The 23,981-nt window shown below is 38.9% G+C and overlaps 1 protein-coding gene across 1 annotated transcript in view; it reads left to right on the top strand.

Annotated features, from left to right (window-relative positions):
• Positions 1–23,981, top strand: part of acsl6 (acyl-CoA synthetase long chain family member 6) — a 47,698-nt gene that overhangs the window by 14,090 nt on the left and 9,627 nt on the right. Inside the window, exons 3-12 of the mRNA XM_008287996.1 lie at positions 742–856; positions 4,598–4,662; positions 8,353–8,454; positions 9,209–9,308; positions 10,032–10,210; positions 11,606–11,638; positions 12,592–12,643; positions 18,056–18,129; positions 18,324–18,401; positions 23,793–23,927. Coding sequence (XP_008286218.1) covers positions 742–856; positions 4,598–4,662; positions 8,353–8,454; positions 9,209–9,308; positions 10,032–10,210; positions 11,606–11,638; positions 12,592–12,643; positions 18,056–18,129; positions 18,324–18,401; positions 23,793–23,927 — 933 coding nt within the window. The remainder of the gene's footprint in view (positions 1–741; positions 857–4,597; positions 4,663–8,352; positions 8,455–9,208; positions 9,309–10,031; positions 10,211–11,605; positions 11,639–12,591; positions 12,644–18,055; positions 18,130–18,323; positions 18,402–23,792; positions 23,928–23,981) is intronic.

The following is a 23,981-nucleotide window of genomic DNA, read 5'->3' on the forward strand; positions in this document are numbered from 1 at the left end:
CTTGTTGGAGCAATATTTGCAAAACACAACAATGTTTAATAAAGATACATAATAGAGCATCAATCGAAGGTAAGGCCGAGAACAACTGGGTATCAGGCCTTCTAAGTAGGGTTTGGTGCCTTGTTGCAACGACAAGGCACACAGTTTTATCAATTTAATCAACCGCCATCCCAACCAAAAAGTAAACACACACCCTGTTTAACAGGTCTGTCTAACCGACTGGTGGGGCAGGTGGCGTTTGTCGTCAGTAAACTCCTCGGAAGGGCTTTTTGTGGCCTTCGAGGCTTTTTTTTTTGTTTTTTTCATAACCTGAGGAGGTGTTTGGAAGAAGTGACATTGCAGTCTGACAAACAGTGGATGTGACAAGTGTAGGTACAAGCACATGCAGTTATGTGTTATGAGTGTTCAGAGTTTCATAACATGCCAGGCCCCTTAATCGTTTTAACCCGAATGACTCATTTGCAAAAACGAATTTGCTTCAACTGTTATTTGTCTTTATGAACTGTAATTGCAGAGAATGCATCTGCACAAGGAAACAACACACAGCTTTGTTCTCTGCTAGGCATTTGTGAGCTGACAAAAGAGATGGATTATCATTTGGAGAACAAGGAAAACTATTTTGTTTTTTCCGTCCCTTAGGCTTGAGTGTCTATGCAACACTCTTTTTATGATGGAGACGAATTACATCCTCCTGACTTTATGGCGTTAAACTCTTTTGTTGTCTCTTTCTCTTTGTGTCAGCATGAGGACGGGGGTCGTAGGTCGATGATGGGTGACCACTCCAAACTGCTGACCCATTACCATGACGACGCCAGGACCATGTATGAGGTCTTCCAGAGAGGCCTTCATATATCTGGTAGGTGGGAGGATATGAGGCGGAAAAATAAGCTTTTCAAAGTACATGTTTTTCACACGACTTGGACAGATTTTCCCATCAAGTGTTTTTTTTTCATTTATCCTAAAAAAACACGACATTTGGCTTCTCCTGGCTGAGACAGAGACGTAACACATAGAGACTGAAAAAAAAAAAACAATAAAAATGACATAAGTCAAACAACTAGACGTGATTGAAACAATTGTGTAAAACTAATTATGTACCACATTTGGAGGTGATATAAAAACATGATGTCATGTCCTCAATTTTCTCAATCATCAATCAATCAAAAGCCCCCATACTTTTCTACTTTAATTTAGATTTCCCCACCAGTAATCTGTCCACTACTTGTTAGTCTCTCTTTATATAATTTAACTGAACCAAGAAAGAGATTTTTTAAAAGTCTTTTACTCTTTATTCTTGTAGCAGCACATCTGCAATACTATTTACATATATTGTGAAAAAGCGAGAATAAGAGATTGTGATATCATTGTGATGGTATTTTCAACGAGACAAAGTAATGAACTGTTGCGGCAGTAAAATGCAAATGAAAGCAACAATTATGAGTCCTGTTATCCTCAGCCACAGATGCACAATCTAAACCTGAAAACAGAGCAATCAGCTCCCACAAGAGATTTGATTGGTAGCAGTGTTTTAGCTCTTTTATCTTGATTAAAATGGCTCAAATTAAAGTGCTCAAATTTGACTGCCTGGTGCATTCGTAGGCACTGATGAAATAGGAAAAGATGTAATTCAGCAGTGAAAAAAAGTAACACATATAAATGCTGAAGTGAGCTTGCAGTGAAATACCATGTACATATACATGTTTTAAGACTTCACAAATAATTATTGGGACTCTCCAGTGGGAATAATCTAACTTCTTTGTCATTTCAGATGGCTCGATGTACAGTAACAGGGTATCCACACGCTCAACCACACTCACACTGAGATACTGTACTGTTTTTTTTTTTTTTCTTGTTTTACACACATGTGGACAGAGACAGCACACAGTTTGATAATTATGCGGTCTGACCGTTAAAACCTCCAGTTATGGCTCTGCTGCTGGAGATAAAATGACTCCTGTGGTTGCCAAGGTGATGGCCATCGTTGCTAATGGTAACAGTGTCAGGGCTCACAGCCAAGTAGTTTCAGACTTGGTGACTGACTCACAGTGTGGGGATACGGTGGAGGACATTATCCACCGTCACGTTTTGTTCGTTATTTACTCGTGTTCCCGACACAGGCTCACGTCTTGCGTTCCACTCAGCACTGAGGTATTTTAATGTCTCTGGTCCTCGAAAACTTCATACTTCTGATAAAGCAAGCATGATACAAACAAGGAAATCCTATTGGCGCAAAGCCTGCAGAAGGGGATCTTCTGTCAGCAGTCACAGAGGAAGGAGACTGTTATCTAAATGAGGAGAAATGATCAAACTGACCCTCTTACTGTGTGATATGTGAACCCTACTTGCACTTGAATAGTCTCCAGTTTAAGATGATGTACCTCTGAGGGGACTAAGAGAGCTCATGTTATTTGGATTTGGGAGGGAAAGGTAAATCATGGCCCATGTATGAAAGCAGAATCAGTTGTATTTATGAATGAGGCATGACAATTAGTGTTCTCTCTGAGGATGGGTATATAAAGGGATGATGAGAATGTTGCAGCACTCATTCAGCCGGAAACGCTGCTTGATGACTGAATGCTATTCAATAAAATCCCACAGAGGACTCTCTTTTGTTTGTGGCATTTTGTTAAATGTCAAAATTTCCTGATTGGAAAGGAAAAATTACTTTCCTTGTTTAGAGTCTTGTTTGGAGAAGATATTGAACCCTGAGTGACCTCCTTAGGTAAATGTAGTGATGTAGCAGATTTGCACACTGTAACTTCTATAGATTCTTGACCTCATGTAAGCCTCATTGTAGGAGGACAGGCAAGACAGGATGCACCTCTCAAGGCCAGATGATACCCGACTTATCTTTGTTTCCGTTTCTCCCATAAATCTGGATGTGACTCCCACTGAAGACTAAAGATATAAGAGGGATCTTTAGAATTGATGCTGGCATTGCATGCGTGAACTGCTGTTCTGTTCGTGTCACTTCTCCTGAATTCAGTAAACCTTATTTCCTACTCATCTGAATCTCCGGTATGTCTCTCTGTGTCGGGCTCCTCATCCTACATCAACCTCTTCCAGAATTTCCACAACACTGAGCTGATATTTCCTCCTAACAGCACTCCAGCCACACTCAGACTCCTTCCCAACTGTTTTAAAGTTCGCTAAGTTTGACCCTGAGCTGTTTAAACCTCCATCGTGTTCTACCCTCTGAACCCCGAAACACCCACTTGCAGGTTTGAAAGGCATATTTTAAAAAATCACCAAAATTACACAATTTATCAGAGCCATGGAAAGAATTTTTAATTTTCTCATTGCCTTGAAATTTGTATCTGTGATGTGTTTTTTCTGTTTTGTTTAAAATAGGGATGTTAAAGCAAAATCAATTTACAAAATAATAATAATATTAAATCTGTTTTATAAAGCGCTTTTTAGGAAACTCAAAGACGCTTTACACGCACACAAAAATGCCAGAATAATGTAAAAATAATAAAATAAAAATGTGCTAAAAAAAAAAAAAGCTTGTGCAATAGCTAGATTCTGTAAAAAATAAAATAAAAATAAAACAAAAATAATTCTGTGCTCTTTGGCACAAATGGAAAGTCATTAGTGACTCAGTTGTGACTAACAGTCACATGACAGTTATTCAGGAACTTATCCGCTTAACTGCAGGCTGAGTTTACACAGAGCAAACAGTAGACAAGTATGCAAACATAGTAATAATGTACAGTCGTCCTCAAATGCATTCATATCCTTATAAAGAAAAGGCAAAATTCACAGTAGTCACTCATATAACTAGAAACTGCAAAAAATAACAATACATTTTTAAAAAATGCTAAATTATATTTTAGTGAAATGAGACATAGGTTTTGAATTGTGGTTGAAAAGAATAATTAAAAAAAAACAAAAAAAAAATCTGTCACGGACAAATTAGAGCACTTTGCTGATGAGCAGTGGGCCAAAATCAAAATACCTGTCAACAGGTGCAGAATTCTGATTGAGAGTTACAGAAAATACTTGATTGCAGTGATTGGCTCAAAGGTTTGTTCAACAAAATATCAGTTTACAGGTCCCATCATGCTTGTTTGCTTGTTTTTGTTTTATATGAAATTTTTATTTATTATTGCTTTTGTCAATTTCAACTTAATTCAGTGACAGCTGTTTTTTCCTTCTGTAATGGGAGGGTATGAATACATGTGAGGACGACTGTGGGTATTGAAATATCTATAGTACGTAGTTGTTGTTGTTGTTATTTTTCCAGTATTGGTAACACCTGTGGGCACTTGGGGAGATGCTCTACCTGTTGTTTCCATTTTTTCCTCCATTTTTGTAAAATACATTATCAATAAAATGTAGCTTTCCCCCATTTTTTATGGATTAACTGTGTCATACTGCACAGGAGACATTTCTGAGTTCTCTCTGCTTCTTGCCATGATTTTGCTGTTTCCATAGAGGAGCAGTGAAAAATGAGTCCACAGTGAATACGACAGGAGCAACAAACACCAAGAAACCTTTTGGGATTCTGAAAGTTAAACTGTTTGGAGTATTTAATACTGCTTGACTGATTTTCATCCCAGTTAACAATGGTTTTGTCTCCCTGTGTGTTGAACAGGTGATGGACCTTGCTTAGGCTCGCGGCTCCCTAACCAGCCTTACAAATGGATGTCCTACAAAGAGGTTAGTGCCACTCAGGGGACATCTTATCTCTTTGTAACCACAACAGTTTCAGCTTTATCTGAGAGGCGGAAAAGCTTTAGAGGAGGGGGAACTCTAAAAGAGATGTCCAGCATGTGGAAAGTACCCAAGGCAAAGCTGCACAATGCTTCTAGAGATGTGATAGAACAGAATTTATATTGCTTTTACAGTTATGAATCATTCAGAGATCTGAACATGGGCACCTTTGCATTTTTTTTCTTGGTAAAATTTGCCCAAACATCATTTTCTGTAAAGCCAAATCTATGAAATGGCCTTTCTGACTTCCTGGAAATGTCTTTATTACTCATAATCTTTGTAATGACATTTAAGGAGCGATAAAGTGTTCTTTCAGGGAACCGTCAGGTGTAGTTTGAAACCTGTGCACCACAGAGACTCAGTCTGCCTAGCAACGAAGGCTGGCACCGTCACCAACCTCCACTGAATACCTGCAGTCTGCAAACACCGCTATAAATAGATAGCTGGACTAAAAACACGTTTTGCTGTAGGTCACTACCATTCTAAATTAAGAATACACTGAAGTTATCAAGAACTTCTTTAGGAACTGTTTATTGTCTGGATATGATAAAGGTTGTCTTCTACACTGGATTTACTCACAGATATTATAAATCATTATCCTTCTATCATCAGCAGTTGGGATTACAAATATAAGCTGCATAGGTGCTGCTGCCGGCTTCTCCCACATTAAATAGTGTATAGTAAGATTTCTATTCAATTTAGTTTAAGAAATGGCCCTGAAGGAAGCAAGAGAATTAACAAAAATATACACTTTATTTAGAGACATGAAAACAAAATTAAATATATGGCAATGTTAGAAAGAACTGAAACACAAAATGAATTAATAGCCAAGAAAACTTCCTTCTATTAGTTTTATAAATACAGACAATTGAAAAAACCCTTCCTGGTGACATCAGCATACATAATCTTACAAAATATTTGTTACTTTTTTTGAAGTGGAGGTTATTGTTCAATAACTTAATGTCCTTTTGACACAGTGATGTAGAGAAACAAAATAAAGGTAAAATTCTTTTAATAAACGACCAATAAATATATACAGCATGTAACAAATGTATTAGACCACCACCCAATGTAAGGTTTATGTCATAGCTGCTCTAAATGAACAGCATTGGTAATTAGTAAAATCTTTTTATTACGTTTCTGTAATGGTTAATACAGCAGTATGTAGAAATTCTTTAACCGAAACGATATCTTTAATACTGAAATATGATTGTTGTTATTCATGAATTTTCAAATTTGCTGTTTTACAAAAAGAATAAAGAACAATAGTAAAGCACATTGTTATTATTTGATTAAGATGTCAAGTTATAGTTATTTACTCGCTTTCTTGAACAGAGAAATTATCTTTTGCGGTTGAATGTCATGCTTGATTAATTTCTGACTTCTCAGAGAAGCTCAGTGAGCCGGCTCATAGTTGGGTATGGTACAAGATCAAGAGCTGAGTGCGCATTAAAGCCTTCATGATGCTTTGATGGTATATACACTGTTGCCTATAAAGTTTGAATAGAAATATTTTTTTTACGTCTTATCGTGATGATTGTGACAATGTGATTTATTCTTGATAGATAAAGTATATATCTTCTCAAAAGTTTATTGATGTTAGAATACACATACTATACATATTGCAGTAAACAATTGAAACCACAATTAACTTTGGCAAACTGTGTATTCAGGTTGAAACAATACTGGGGGTATTGAACAAATAGAATAAGGTTTTTGTTTCAATTTTTCAACCTTGGTCAATTTACCAGGAAACACATATTTGAGGGGATTTCATGCATAAGAATTTCCAATATTACGGATCAATGCGTTAAGACATGGTGGCACACTGTCCGCCAGCTTGTTGATGGTGTCAATGAGCAGGACGTCCCACTCTTCAGTCAGATCCCAAAGTCAGAATTCATTCACCTGGTAACTGGGACTGAGTATGTAATCACTGGTTACTGGTCAAAAGTGATTACTCATGTGTATAAACAGAAATAAAAAGAGTATTGTGTCTGAAAACAGAAATTATTCCAACTTCATTGGCAACAGTGTATATATATATGGTATATGTATTTTCACTTATTTTCAATATTACATCATACAGGGTGTGGTGGAAAAACTTCTTCCTGTGATAATGAAATACAGACACCTGAGAAAATACTGTCTTTCGAGAATTTTATTCTCTGCGTCGAGAAGGTTGATCGTCACACAGAATGCAGAGCAGTCTGCAGAAGAACAACAAAGAATATTGGGTGTGTGCTGAAAATAAGGCTAGGGGTAGAAGGATGAGAGTACAGGAAGCAGGAACACCGGTGTCTCCTGGAACCTTGTGGTTAGTTTTCGGTCAGGCAAGTCGAGCACAGGTGAAACGTCCAACGCAGGTCAAACAGCGCTCTCGGTGTAAAAAATACTGGCACAGCGAAAAATTGCTGTTATGGAGGTCCCCAAGAATTTGTAGTGATATATGATTTCAGCGCTTGTGCCATTCATGAGTGATGATGTTTAGAGGAATCAGTTGAGTTGGGATCTTTTGGGAAATTCCTGATTCCTGGTGAAAACCTGAACTAAAGTCAGTCTTGGCAATGTCAATTTAGGATCAAAATCTGCAGGTTATTGGTTGATTTTAGCTGTAGAACTACAAATATAAAGTGTAACAGAATATCCTCACCAGCACACATATCGTTCTCAACGTTCCATCTTCCAATTCTATTACTATTGCTTCTAAATATTATATGAAAGTAGTCGTCATTCAGTTCCTGGAGTAGCCAAAAAACAAAACTTTCAGTGGGCCTTGAAGCAGTTTCAGGTTGTGACAAATCAATGAGTGCAGGAGAAAACCTGACACATTTTTGGAAAGTCACTGGAGCGGCGTTGGTGGTTAGAGGGAAATTTCATTTAGACAAGTGATGTAGTAATCTACAGTAGACGATGTGAGAATTACACCATCGTCAACATTTATCTGTGACATCATGTTATTTTACAAGAAACCTGTGGGTGGAAGGTTCTTTTGTTACTTTTTTTTTTCATTCTGCTGTAATTCATAGATCCACCAGACAGATCTGGACCTGCTTACATTCTCATTCAGTGAGAAGCCGCCTTTTACGATAACTGAACTAATTATTCCAAGTTGGAAAATAAGGTGCAAGACTTGTGCTGAAACATGGAAAAGGCAGGAGAGGGCTATTGTGCAACTTTCTGTGCTGCCCAAACACAGCGACATCAATCATGTTTCCACTCGTGCCTTTCTCATCACGGCAACTTGAGAAACTCAATTCCGGCAATTCAGAAGTTTACACAATAGGATGTGATGCACTTCTCCAAACGTGGTGTGCAGTGTGTTGTGTTCATAGCTGAAAAATGGTGAAAAATGAAAGTCATATGATCAACACAAGTATGGGTGTCCCTTTTTTTCCAAATTGTTACCAGAGGAGATCATTTTATTTCCCTTTACTACTAATTGTACTAAATGATCCAAAAAAGCTTATCAACACCAAGAAACATTATCAACTCCTACTATATTATCCCCCCAAAATATACAAGTATAAAGAAGAGAAACATTATGCACTGTTCAAATAGGGTATTTTTTAAAGTATTTTCTCTGCATTTGTTTGGTTTTGTTCCACTCATTTGAATCATCTGTCCACTCCATAGGTGACAGCCCGGGCGGAGCATCTGGGTTCAGGCCTTCTGCACCAGGGCTGCCAGCCCAACCCCAACCAGTTCATTGGAGTGTTTGCTCAGAACAGACCTGAGGTGACTGCCACTCTTTGTTTCAATCTGTGCTCGTTTCGTATTGTTTCTCCATCGCTTTGTCTGTTTTACTCTGTTTCTCACAGGTTCTCTGCTTCACTGTTTTACACAGATTGGCTACAAACGCTCACATACATGTTGGCATACCGGGGTCTCGTCTTATTGCAATTTTTTTCTTTCTTCAACCGCAAAAATGCATTGAATCTCCAGTCATTATTTAAGCCCTAAAAATGTACCACTTTTCACATCTTAAAGGTTTTTTTTTCCCTGTAAAAATAACCCCATCCTGCCTTAAAATGACTTAGATGTAACTCTACACCGTTGCCTTATCTCAATTGTGCACATAGATACTCAGACTTGCTCAAACTGCTCCGTGCTACATGATAGAAAGTTGTAATGTTGAAGTCACTCAGTCATGCATGATTGAATTGGAAACTGGAGAGGAACAACGGAATGTAATGCCCCACCCTACAAACTGCCCACACTGGTTCCTTAAGTTTGTTAAATATGAAACCTCAGGAGTCTGTATTTTTAAGATTCATTGGTACACTGCAGTTTCAAGGTGGAAGTGCTCAGCCTGGATGCTGACTGCATATTTCACACAATACATGTCTTCCAGACTATAAAAAACACCACACTAGAGGGGTTTTTTTTAGAACTAGAAAAATTTGTATATGCATGATCTAAAAAGTGAATTAAGAAAGTAAAAGTATGCATGAACTGTAACCTCTGACCTTTACCTTGTGTGTGATTGCAGTGGATCATCTCTGAGCTAGCCTGCTACACCTACTCCATGGTGGTGGTTCCCCTTTATGACACGCTAGGCGCAGATGCTATACGGTTCATCATTAACACCGGTAAGAACACACAAACACAAACTAGTCAAACGAGTGTAAACGGGCGGCCATGTAAACACAATAAACAGTCCAATCCTCGTGGAAGGAATAAACCACAAAGCCTGTAGCTGAATATTTGAATTACAGCTGCTACAGATGCAGTGTGTGTGTGCACATGTACATGTCAAGTGTGTGTGTGTGTGTGTGTGTGCATATGTGTGTGTGTATGTCTGTATGTATCAGCATCAGTAGCTTTCAGGAGTAGAGCTCCCCTCACTGGTGACTGAGAGCATCTTGTTCATGTGTTGCTTTGTGGATTAAGGCTTATTTAACGGCTCAAATGGTTACAGTGTAATTCTGTAGCAAATGGTGGCTGCTGGGCCATTAACCACATGTATAGAGTATGTACCTGATTTTATACAGAGTTGAATCTAAGTGTTGTGAAAATAAATGAACTGAACTGAATATAGTGAAAACATCAGAGCCGTGAATTGGCTGAATGAACTGCGGTCAGAAGCTACAAAACTTCAAATTTGAATCGACCTTAAACACAAGAGCTGACTAACAAGATCACCTGAATGTTCTGGACATCTTAAATTCTTTCTGAGCTCCTTTGTTAAACAGTAATTTAACAAACTTTCACCTGAATTCCCACTCCGCATTTGTTTTGTTCCTTTTCTTATTTTTTTTTTACTGATATTCACACAAGGGTGCGTGGGCTCTTGTGTGCTTGTTTCATTTCAGCTGACATCTCCACGGTCATCTGCGACAAAGTAGAGAAAGCTCAAGTGCTTTTGGATAACGTGGAGCGGAAGGAGACCCCTGGCCTACGAAGAATCATCCTGATGGATGCCTTCGACTCCGCCCTCGTGGAGCACGGCAAGAGCTTTGGCGTCCATGTGCAGGCCATGCAGGAAGTCGAGGTACGATGAGTAGGAAAAGCAAATTACTGCAAAGCTCTGGAGAGTTTGATTGGGAAATTGGCTCAGTGCGAGTAATGCATATTGCTTTAAATAACAAATAGTCACCACCAGATTTCTCATTCACAGAGGCTACAAAATAATGGTCTGAATGACTTCTTTTTTTTTTTTAAATGCTGTGATATGTTCTCCTGAATGGCTGTCAACAGCAGTGTAATTGCACTTAAACTTGACTGATATTTGCTGTGATTCAAGAAGTAGTACTCTTTCCCTACTATATTCTGGTGCTGCTTTCTATTCCAGCAGCTTTTAAATAACCACATATATTTTCAAGATAACTTTTAAAATGGCTGATGTTGGCTGAATTATTCCGGCTGTGGTTCATTTTTTTTGCTCAGGACTTTCTCACCCACCTTGTGCACGATAGACATAAATTTGTGTTTCATCACAAAGTATGCATCAAAACCAGAATTCAGATTAGTGATTAACCAGAACTTCTGTACTTTGACTGTCAGTGCAATTTGACTGTTCCTGCAGTAATAGCTGCAGTGATGCCATGCTTCTGTAGACTGGTAAGAGTCAAGAATTTGCACAAACGGAATTTGTAGGTAGACAAAACAAAGTGATGTTCAGATATGGACATGTACAAACAAGATGAGTGTGTGTTGAGTGAGATGATGCTTATCTGCCCGTCTCTGGCGGTACAGAATCACAGACAGAAAATGGAAGATAGACAACATTACTGTATTTAAATGGACAGGCCTGCCTTTGTATCCGGGCGTGTATTTACAGTAATTTTGCTTCTCTTACTGATAGTGATTCATATTCTTAATCATCACTAACCAGACAATAGCATCTCTTTTAAAAGACAATTAAGATAAAAGCTTTCTTGAAATAAAAACAAAGTGTGCAACTATCCAAACAACATTCTGAGTTTGCAAAAATTATTGGCTTATGAGAACATGAGTTGCAGGAAGCAAATACGAACATGGGAAACGTATCTGCCAGTCTTGTGCACATAACTGGCATTCTTCTGTAATGATCAACCTTTATGGAAGTCTTTCAACTGTGCCAGCATGACAAACAGGCAGCTCGTCTGGTTTACCACATGTCTGACACTTAAAAGCAGCGAGACGAGTTCCAGAAAACACTGCTGCATTCTGAAGTGTGTTTACATTCTGACATTGAGAACCATAAATGTTGGACTTTTGGTTCCCAAATGATGACAAATGCAAAGACTTACCTAGAATTTAAAGTCCTTGGTCTAGAAAATTCACTGACATAGAAAATTGGAAATCACCCTAAAGCTGTATCTGGCGATATCATTTTAAAGTGATTTGCACATGCCAAAGTTTACCGGAAATATTCATTTCATGTTGTTGTTTTTTTTTTTTGCAGGCTCTGGGCAGAGAGCACTACAGAAAACCTATAGTAAGTACAACTAGTTCCAAATTCTCCTTTTTGCTCAATGCACTGTACAACAATTTTATCCATGCTAGCAGACAAGGATGGTTCAGCACACACACGAGTGGGCTTTAATAAACAAATCATTTGGCTCATCTAAATGTTACTGGGCCAAATGGAGTAAATTCTGAGAGTTAGTGACAATGTATTCCATTTTAAAGCTACTTATAGTTTAATAATTATGCACTGGGAAAGAAATTGAAAAAATGTGCCGCATATGATCAATGCAGAAGTTGCAGTTTAGCTACTTCACCAAAATCCCAGCACAGCTGTTGTTAGGGCCTTGGTGAACATGGTAAACCTGGGAAGTAATCTACCTTAAACCATATCAGCCCTTTGTACAATGTAAAATCAATAGTTCTGTCTGTAAAATCTCTTTAAACCAAAATATTCCATCCATTGAATGATTTCCCAGGTTTTCTGCTTTAGAGTGAAAACAAAGATGGCAGGTCGCCAGCTACCTGGATAGAAAAAGATGTTTTTTGTTTTTTCAGGCGAACATTGCTGTAGACTACCGTTTTGTTCTGATTATAAATGAAGATGATTTCTTTCTTTTTGGCATATATACGGATGTAAATGATTTAACAGCACATGCAGCTGAACTTATTGAGAATCTGTCAAGTGATTTATATAGTAATTTGTAGCTGACATTTTCTTTCAGTTCAAATTCAGAGAGACATCAACCTGAAACAGTAACTACACTGAATGCATTTTGATTCAAGTGTCTTGATGACGGGGTAGAGACAACATACTCATTAACGCTGCATGCGCTGGTGATGCTGCGATGGCAGAGAAAGCAGATCGAGCCGGAGATTGCACATACAGCTCAACATATACATTCAGCTGCGTGTTGTCAGTGCAGTTTCACAAGAAGTCTCATGACGTGTCATCTGACTGATGCAATTTTTTTTTCTCCACAGCCACCAGCACCAGATGACCTGTCCATTGTGTGTTTCACCAGTGGAACCACAGGTAGTAGTTGTGCGATTTGCGTGCATGTCATGCATCATTCGTGTTCGGTGCTAGAAAATCACATGCCAGTCATTCTGGGACACAGGTGATGCGGCCAGCTGCTGGCAATGCTGTCAGTATCTCTGTCATTTTACAGGAACTGTCGTATCATCATGCATCTTTTAACTTAAAAAAGAAATGAAGCGGGAACAATGCGGGCAAGGACCCCTGCTTGCTGCAGCAATATCACATATTTTATTATTATTTATAGAGCACTTTTCAAAACAAATGTTACAAAGTGCTTTTCAGTAAAATAAATTAAAATTAAAATGCAATAAGCATACAGAACAATTGATAAAAGTAGAAAGTCACACACAAAAAGCAAGAAGCTAAAAAAAACATAAAACTAGTGCCCCCCTTCTTTCACTATTGGCTTATATTACATATACTATAGTCGTCCTCAAATGTATTCATACCCTTCAATTAAAGAAAAGGCAAAATTCACAATAGTCACTCAAATAACTAGAAACTGAAAAAATCCTAATAAATAAAAAATTGCCAAACTATAATTTAGTGAAATAAGACATTGCTTTTACATTGTGGTTGAAAAGAATAATTTTAAAAATAATAAATAAATTAAAAACACACAAAAAAACAACAACAACAAATCTGTCCCAGACAACTTAGAGCACTTTGCTGATGAGCAGTGGGCCAAAATACCTGTGAACAGGTGCAGAAGTCTGATTGAGAGTTACAGAAAACACTTGATTGCAGTGATTGGCTCAAAGGGTTGTTCAACAAAATATTAGTGAACGGGTCCCATCATGCTTATTTGCTTGTTTTTGTTTTTTAATATATATATATATATATTTCTGATGAACCACAATTAAAAAGCAATGTCATGATTTTCATTAATTTTTTAAAATGTATTATTACTTTTGTCAATTTCAGCTTATTTCAGTGACAGCTGTTTTTTTTCCTTCTTCAGTGGGAGGGTATGAATACATTTGAGGACGACTGTAGTATATACTGACTGCTCTCGGATTCATAACTAAACTTTAATAAACAGCTCGTTCTCCCTGTGGTTTAGACAAGTTGCACCGATCAGTGACAACTTTACGATCATTCACTTCACAGACAGGTGAAGTGAAAACTTTGGGCTCTGACATTATGTGGATATTTCTTTGACCCAAATGTCAGGGTTAGGTGTTAACCAGTAGGACAACATGCCCGGACATTCTGCAACAACTGCTCAGGAAATAGCTCGAGGAACATGACAAAAAGTCCAGAGTGATGATCTGGCCTCCAGACTTCACAGATCCCAAATAGAATCATCAATAAACAAAATAAGACAGAGTTAGTTAACCAAGGTGTTCTGAACACATTCAAAATATAAGAACTTGTATAAACAGGTCCGTTGAAGTAGTTTAAAACACTAACAGTCAAACAGAGTTGGTTTTAATTTAACAAGCATGTCTTCTGCATTATAAAGTCAGAGAGAAAAACCTGCTGATGACACACCTTTTTACCAAAATTCCCTTTAAGGCCACTGATTCTAAATCACCATGTGTTAAAATGCGGTCAATGCATTAACATTTCCTTGTAAGAAAATGAGTTATTAATTCTAAAGTGGGACATTTGCATAATCCTGCATGTAACTAATACCAAACACAAACCATCCACCCTTTGCTTTGTTTTAGATGTTGACCTCATCTGAGTCAGTGGGAGCAGCATGTTACTGACACGGTTGAATTCAGGCAGTGTGCCAGTTCAAAGTGGACTCACCCATGCTAAAAATAAAATCACTCATTGGCCTCATTGAGTGCTTTCCATTAAACATGTAGTTATTAATAACAAAACAATGTGTGCAGTCCTCAAAATATGGCATATTACAACTGTTTTAGGCATTTAATGTGCACTTTCAAGAACATAAAATCATTCAGTAGATAAATACTCTGACTCCAAAGCACTTTTTGCTGTAAATGCTTGAAGTTCTCTTCACATTTCGAACCCCAAAACCCGCCAGCAAGTTTGAAAGTCATGGTATCTCTAAAAAAATAAAAAAAAGACACATCAAAAGGACAGCTTTTATCAGAGGCAGAAACTATAAAAACATAAAGAATCAACTTTGCAGTTGTCCTTGAACTACTCATTTGTGGCGTACCATTAGATCAAGAATCTAAAACAAATGTGAGCTTAAAATCATGACCTTTTGTGTGATTTCTTTTTTCCCATAATAACAATTTTAAGTGACTAGATTCTGTAAAAAAAACAAAAAACAAATCTGAGCTCATGACTCAGTTGTGACAAACAGTTACATGATAAAAGTGAAGGGTTTTTTTGATTGAACTGCAGGCAAAGCAGATAGAAGGAAAGTATGGAAACTAAAATAGATAGTCTATATATATGTGGACCCACCTTTTCCCCTCCACCCCAGTATTGGTAATACCTGTGGGCACTTGGAAATGTAATTCCAGATTATTTTGAATATTTGTAAAATAAATAAACACAGAAATTCAACTTTAGTTTTTTTTGTTTTTTTTGTTTATTACTGTTTTTCTAACTTAGGGTATTATAACTATAGTGTACTGCACAAAAGACACTTCTGAGTTCTCACTACTTCTAGCGATGGTTGTGCTGTTTGCATAGAGGACTTTGTATTGCAGTGAAAAGTGAGCTCAAAATGAGTGGAAATGTGACAAGCACAAAGAAAAGAACCAAAACAACACCCAGAATCTGAGGGTAGAACTTAAAATCTATTGTGTCTGTTAACAGAAGGGCTTGCATGGAATTTCTAATAATATTAAATTAATTTTGATTTTTTTTTTCCTTAAGTAAAACACAACAAAGGAATGGCACTTTATAATTCGCATTAGACACACTCTAATTGCTGGGGGATCGTGAGGATTTGTTAAAATACTTTACAGGGTGAAAAGGAGGGCAAGCATTTACTGTAAATCAATCTCTTCACATCAGGAGTGATCTGATAGTGAGACAGTAATTTACTCTTGCCTCATTACATAAATGTCCACTCCCAGCGTGCTCTATCATGTCAGACGCCAACTGTTCATGTGGGCGATGAAGCGCGGCTGCTCCTTGTGAAGCTCATTCCAGAGCAGCAGCAACTCCAGCAGCAGACATGGAGAAAAGCCAGGTCGTGTGAGGACACACTGGTGTCAGTTTACAAGTGACACCAGCTGCAGCTCCTCCCACATTCAGGATGTGCTGGAAACGCTGCCACCTGCTGGCACAAACAGAGACATGCAGCAGCCTCTCAGACACAAGGCTTCAATTTCCTGCAGTGACCCTGCGTTTCTCGAGAATTCCCTCCGTCTTTGTTGCGACATGCATTCAATTCTTAGCCTCCAAGATTGCTCACAGCTGTTTGGGTCAGATGACATCTCGGAAAGAGGAACGCTTTATTTAAAAGAGCCGTTGCTTCACTTAAACCACAGTGTGTGTAAAAAAGAAAAAAGACAGAGGGGAGGCTAAGCAGAAATGACCTTACAGTTAGAAAAAAGAAAAGGTCAGTTTTTTTGTGCTGTAGGAATTACCAAACACAACACAAGAAGCCTGATGTAGGGATTTTCTCAAAGGGAAAGTGATGTTTTAAGTTGGGACATACTGTGGCGAGTTTTTCCACTTGAAATAACAATGACATGTGGCATCAAAATATGTAAATGTAAGTATTTATTTAATCATATACTTGTAGGGGCATTTTAGGGGCGGAGTAACTTGCGAAAAAAAGAGACAACAATATACCCAAAAGTTAATGTGACATGTTTGAAGTAGCGGTTACAGATAAGGCTTAGAATAATACATAAAATAAAATAAATAAAAAATGGCATGACATTTTAACACCACATATATACAGCTTTGGAAGTAATTATCAGACTGCTGTGACCACCGTTTTCTGCCTCTTCTTTTATGGATCTTGGTTGAGCAATACTGCTTTTTCTTTTTTGCAATGAACGGCTGTTTTACTTTTTTCCAAGTCGGTTAGCAGTGATTCTCTTGCTGTGTCCCTCTTTGTTTTTCATCATTTCGCAATTCTCCTCTTTTAGGCATTGTTGACTGATAGTGTGGCTTGGACTATCTATTGACTTTACAGCTTGTGCACAAAATGATGGGGACTAAAAAAAAGGGTTTCAGCCTTCCATTTTCTATACACCGCTTAATCCTCACTAGGGTCACAGGGGGGCTGGAGTCTATCCCAGCTGACAGGTAACCAGTCTATCACAGGGCTACACTTAGAGACAGACAACCAAGCACACTCACATTCAAACCTACAGACAATTTAGAATCACCAATTAACCTCAACATGTTTTTGGACCTTGTGGGAGGGAGAACCTGGAGAGAACCCACACTGCACGGGGAGAACATGCAAACTTCACGCAGAAAGATCCCGGGTGTCGTCACCGAGACACGAACCGGCAACCTTCTTGCTGTGAGGCAATGGTGCTAACCACCGAGCCACCTTGCAGCCCTGTTTTAAGCCATCAACTATGCATTTGAGATTTTTGACATTTTTTTCAGTTTCAATACATCATATATTTAAACAGAATAACGTCATTATGGAATTATTATAAAGTATTCTCTTATCTCTTAAAAGATGATTTAATTATTTAACCACTATGATACAATTCTATCAAAATAATCAATGCTGGAGGCTTGTTGGAGGCTGCAAGGTGTCTCAGTGGTTAGCATCGTCACCTCGCAGCTAGAGGATCCCCGGTTCACGTCCCAGTTAGGACGCCTGGGATCTTTCTGTGTGGAGTTTGTATGTTCTCTCTGTGCAGCGTGGGTTCTCTCCGGGTTCTCTGGCTTCCTCTCACAGGCTGAGGTTAACTGGTGATTCTAAATTGTCTGTAGGTGTGAATGTAAGTGTGCTTGGTTGTCTGTCTCTAAGTGTAGCCCTGTGATAGACTGGTGACCTGTCCAGGGTGTCCCCTGCCTTCGCCCTAAGTCAGCTGAGATAGGCTCCAACCCCCCACGACCCAAGTGAGGATTAAGCGGTGTATAGATAATGGATGGATGGATGCTTATTGGGCAAACAAAAGGTGGTCAAATAATATGTCCAAAGGTGCACATATTTATATAATATACAGACTCATCAATCAATCAGTAGCCTGCGACTCTGCTTTTAGTATTTGGCGGTGCTTTTGATTATCATACCTGATACACTCTACACCTGAGACTTGACACTTTTACAGCTAAAAAAATGCAATAAAAGCTCCTTTGTTAAAACAAGTCAATCTCGGGTTTCAAACATGAAGTGTGTGGGAAATGTAGACGGTATTCTGCTGAGCCAGGTTTATTTTTCCATGTCACATTCCTTTTGTCTTCTCCTTGGATGACTGGGTGCTCCTTGGGCAGGTGAGGGGAGTTTCACCTGGGTAATGTTGGTGCATGTTCTTCTGTCTGCTTTCACAGGAAACCCAAAGGGAGTCATGCTGACCCATGGAAACGTGGTGGCAGATTTCTCAGGCTTCCTCAAAGTAACAGACGTGAGTTGCCCTATTTTTTTATTTTTTATTTTTTCTGTAGTTTCCAGGAAGTCTTTCATACCAATCCCCCGCTCGTTGCTTAATGAAGGTTGACTGTCTTTGTTTTCTTTTCTAATCTATGTTTATTAAATAGCTGCATTGTAAGCTCATTTTTAAGTCATCTGATTTTGTTTTCCCTCCTCTGTGTCCTGCAGAAAGTCATTTTTCCCAACCAAGATGATTGCCTCATTTCCTTCCTGCCACTGGCTCACATGTTTGAGAGACTTATCGAGGTAAATGGGCTGAACCGAGATCTGTGACCACAGGAATGAGATAGTTGTGTGTTTATGAGTTCAGGATGTTAGCGGGGGCAGAGGAAGGATCTTTGTAGGAGGAATGATATTGAAGTTGGGCGTTATTAATGCAGTGTGTGTGGGTTGGAAAAAGAGTGGGCGTAGAAGTCTTTATCCTCCCTTTTTCTCTTGTTCCTGAGTTTCGCTTTCCAACTCTGAGGATGTCATCCCTGAGTTTTACAGCCAGGGGTGTACATGTTGCATCATCTACCAGACTATTAAAACACACAAACACATACAATATTGTCAATCTAATCATATATGTACAATAAATCACTTTATATAAATAGTAATCACGTTAAGGCAGACAAAACATTTACATGCACCCAAATTATTATTATCCTTTTGCTGTATCAAAGCTGGTATATTTAAATGTATTAGTGCAACTGCAGACTGAAGAGTTAAGTTTTGTCTGAGTTTTTGGACAGTGCACTGCTTGTTTTTACTGTGAAAGAACTCACTGTTCAGCTATGGAACAATTTTTCAGTTTCAATCTTAGTCAGAGTTTGGATCCAGCAATCGCACTTACTGTAAGAGACCACCTCCATGAATTTCCATCCATCATGCCACACGGATACTTTCTCTGTCCTCAGGGTTTCTTTTGTCACACTCAAGCCGTCCACTAGAAACTCAGTGAAGCATTCAAGTGACCAATGAAATCAGAATCTAAAAATGAAACAGTATTTTTCACAATCGTTTAGGTATAAGAAGTCACACCACTGCAGGATGCCAGCAGACACCTGGCTGAATGTAAGCATGAGGATCATGTTTAACCGCTAAAACCACAGTCTATATCGCTCTGATCTTAACCCTATATAACAGAAGAGAAACAATATGTCCCCACGTTCAGTGGTTTCCCCTGTACTTCTGTCCCTGTGAGGACAGCTGTCTGTCTGAGAAACAAGAAAGCACAAACACACTTGTGCAGTGAAACCCAGATCAAACAAAGACAGAGCATGAGTTGCATCAGACTTCAACAGCCCAGTAACATAAATGCACAACGCAAACATCAGCACTGCTGTCAACGTCACATACAGTGCAGCTATTCTGGCTTTTCCTGTTTTTTTATTTAAATCATCATGCAAAATGTGTGAGTGGCTGACATTTTTTATGGGTTTATCATTTTAGCAGCAGCTGATTTGTATAAACTAAAATGTTTAATTGTGAAGCAAATCTTCACTTACTTGTAGCTCTTTGGCATCAGTTCTTTTTCTTTTTTAACCCACCGTGGGGTAGTTTCATACCATTCAAGCTTGGACTAAATGCTTACAGTAAACAGAGTGGTTACACTCCAGAGACAAATTGGCATCATGCACTTATTTACTGTGTATTGCTGAAGCCAAAGCCTGTCAATCTAGACTTCTGGGTTTGTGCTTTGGCTGCTCTTTATCACTAACTTGGAAACAGACATAAACCCAGACATCAACTACTTATACAGCCAAAATTTATGATGAGTTTGCTTTTTTTTTATTGTCTGCCTAATTGACCCTAAGCCCCGCTGAACCATTTTAATGCTCTGTAAAGTCTACATATCTTTATTAGAATTAGTGAATGACTAAGTGTATACATTTCTGGGGAAGTGTGTGCCTCATGTCTGTGTGGCCAAACAAGTTGCATCAGGTTGAACCAGCCTTGTTCGTTTGCATGTAGTGCGTAAGCAGTGTTTTTCACTGCGCTAGACTCAGACACAGGAAACCACCTGACTTCCCCGGAAAGCAGCGCATCAGATCACACAATAGAGGCATGTTCAACAATCCCACACAGACACACCGCTCTGGATCTGATAACTGTGATGTCTCAATCAAAAAATAAAAGCGAGTTAGAGTGTTGTGCTTTGCCGTGCCCCCAGGTGACTTTGAACAAAAAAAAAAAAACAGACCACATGTGGGGCCGTTTTTCATTTACTTGACAACCAAAGAATGTGTGCAGACTTGATCCTCTAAATGGGGGGAAGTGGCACAATCTGCAAATGATGTGTAAAGAAATGTGCGTTATGTGTGTGTGAGAGAAAATGGAAAATACTTTGAAAGGCCAGGCAAACTGAGCAGAAAGTAATCCTCACCTACAAAAGATTTCTGCCATTTTATACCAGAATCCGCAATAGCCTCCATCGTGCAGCAAAACTTGCAAACTGCACATCAGCACGTTGCTTTTCTGAGTCACACTTGTTAAAAATGTTCCCAGCAGCACCACCTTTATTTCACTCCTTTGGGTGCAGGATGCAGAGTTTGTGAGGAGTAGTGGCAGTTTGAGGTTTCACAGATTATTATCCTCTCTGAGTAATGAGTCATGTCCTCTGCTGCTAACTTGACTGAGAGCTCTTCTAACACATGAATGTCACACAGAGAAATCATGCTTCAACATATGCACGAGGGTGCCTTGTTGAAAACAGAAAAACTACCTGGCCTCAACATTTTGGAAGTTTTGAGATAGAAAATGTCACACATAGAAACCAGACTATGTAGGATACATACCACTTCATGTGAAAATCAAGTTTTGTCACTCTTTTGACATGTCTATAGTTATGTTTCTTATATGCTAGAAGCAGGCTGCAAGGTGGCTCGGTAGTTAGCATTGTTGCCTTGCAGAAAGAGGGTCGCTGATTTGCGTTCACACCCGGGATATTTCTGCGTGGAGTTTGCATATTCTCCCCGTACAGCGTGGGTTCTCTCAAGGTTCCCACAAGGCCCAAAAACATGTTGAGGTTAATTGGTGATTCTAAATTGTCCGTAGATGTGAATGTGAGTGTGTTTGGTTGTCTGTCTCTAAGTGTAGCCCTGTGATAGACTGGTGACCTGTCCAGGGTGTCCCCTGCCTTCACCCTAAGTCGGCTGGGATAGGCTCCAGCCCCCCCTCCGTGACCCTAGTCAGGATTAAGCATAGACTGTATAAAAGATGGACGTAGCAACCCGCCCTGAAAAATGAAGCCAACCCGGAAGTGTCAAAAACCTGCAATATCACTACGTCCAAAAAGCCCTGGCTCCCATAGACTTGAATTGGAAAAGAAGTGATCACAGGTCACGAAATACTGCTTTCCTACAGCTCAGGATTTTTTCTTATTAGTTTTCATAGTCAAATTCAGAGATCAGGTGGCCCATCTGAAAATAAATCAATACTGAATTTTGCGAGGCAAGGAGCGTGGCTGGCTTGATTGACAGTCGGCAGCGATGATACAGACGAAGCGAGCAGAAGGCGGTAAATGTGGACAGGCAAAGAGGGCCTGCCTCTAAATCTCACCTGACCAATCGCTGCTCCTATGGCTCCGCCCCCCCCTCCGACGATTTTTGCATCACTGGCTCCAAAAATCCAAGATGTCAACCAGGAAGTAGCAAAACGCTGACTTCATTTTCTCAGTGCAGAAACCAACGGGTGACGTCACGGTAGCTACGTCCATCTTTTATACAGTCTATGGGATTAAGCGGGATAGGTAGTGGATGGATGGATATGCTAGAAGCCATTTCCACCTTAAAACTGCAGTGACCATCTCAAAAAAAAAAAAAAACAGATTCAGACTGATTCTGAGGTTTCATATGTAGCAAACATAATGAAATAATTGTCATCTTGCAAGGTGGGGCTTTCTGTATCATTGTTCTTTTTTTTAGAATTAGTTTCCCATTCAAATACACGTGGCTGAATTACTCCAATATTACAACTTGCTATTGTGTAGCATGGAGTGGTTTTACAGTGTTTGAACAGAGCTGTAGGTGAGCTGGTGTGCTCGGGCTGCAGCAAGAAGTGGTGGGGACAGAGGCAGAGACCTCATAGATTCACATGTCACAGAGAAAGCAATCATGTAGAATTAAATCTAGGTTATTTTAAGGCATGATGGGATTATTTTTACTGAAAAAAAATCTAAATGTGCAGCTTTGATAGACAGAGCTGACTTATTCGGGACTTAATCAATCACAGGAGAGAGACTTTAGAGGACTTTACTTGAGTGTTTGCATATTACGTTACTTTTGTCTTCTATCAATGAGAAATAAATCACAAGAAATGAGTGTGGCATAACCGAGAGTTATGTTATGAACCACTGGAGTTGACCTCTGGAAAATACTGAACTAAAACTAGTGAACTGTAGTTAAAACCGGCTCCACTAAAAGCAGCTGTAACGATAAAATGTTGCTCATGTCATCTGTAATAAGTTATTTACAGAAGTCATTTTTCAGCAGAATAAATACTTGCGCTTTCACTTAACTAACTTGACGACAATGTAAATCTTATGCAAATTTACGAAATAAAATGTGTCGATCATAGTGTGTAGGTTCTTTTCTTTTTCTGCCTAGAAATCACCGACAAGGTCAGACAACATCATCCAGTAAATCACAATTCAAAAACACGACTGAAACAGTGCATGCAAACTGACAAGTTCCTCTTTTTGCTATGTGACCTCAGACTTGCTAGTGTGGGAAAGAGAACCTTGACCCACAGTCTGATGACAGAGGCATACACTGGTATGTCACATGTCCAACAAGTGCCTGTCAGGGTTTAAGAATGTGCCCACTAATGTTGTGCACATTTGCTTATTTTCTCATTACTGCTCTTTGGACTGTTGTTTTAAAAATTGCAATAGAGGTGAAGTTTGCTTCTAATAATTTTCAACATTTTTGGAAATAATTTGACTTGATTTTTTATGACTTTTATATCGATAGGTTCTGAAACACATTTACCTATATCTATGCCTATACTTATACACTGTTGCCCAAAAAGTTGAAATATATGTGTGTGTGTGTGTGTGTGTGTATATATATATATATATATATAATTTATACACATCAGTAATCACTTTTGATCAGGTTCAGTGATTTCATACTGAGTCCCAGTTATCAGGTAAAATGAATTCTGACTTCGGGATCTGACCGAAGAGTGAGATGCCCTGCTCATTGACACTATCAACAAGCTTTTGGACAGTATGCCACCATGTCTTAACGCATTGATCCATAATACTGGAAATTCTTATGCATGAAATTCCCTCGAATATGTGTTTCCTGTTACATTGACCAAGGTTGAAAAATGAAAAAAAAAGCTAAATCCTGTTGTTCAATACCCCCAATTTTGTTTAAGCCTGAATACACAGGTTGCAAAATTGTGGTTTCATTTTTAATACGATTTGTATTGTATGTATATTGTGATATCAACACAGTTTTTCAAGAATAAATCGCATTGTCACAATCATTTCATGAGATGAGGTAAAAAAATATTTTATTCCAACTTCATGGTGAACAGTGTATTTAAAAACTCTCCTTATTGAGCTGAGATTTTGTCTCCAAAGATACCAGATAGCTTTACTAGTATAAAGCTCACTGTTTGTGTTGTGTGTGTGTGTCTCTGCAGTCTGTGGTGTACTGCCATGGAGGACGGATTGGGTTCTATCAGGGTGACATCCGTCTCCTCCCAGATGACATGAAGGCCCTGCGGCCGACCATTTTCCCTGTGGTGCCTCGACTGCTCAACCGCATGTACGACAAGGTGAGATGAACACATACACAGAGGGCTTTTAAAGAAATGGCTGTTTGCTAGTTT

This window comes from Stegastes partitus, unplaced genomic scaffold, assembly GCF_000690725.1.
Source record: "Stegastes partitus isolate 25-593 unplaced genomic scaffold, Stegastes_partitus-1.0.2 Scaffold534, whole genome shotgun sequence".
NCBI classification, from domain to species: domain Eukaryota; kingdom Metazoa; phylum Chordata; class Actinopteri; family Pomacentridae; genus Stegastes; species Stegastes partitus.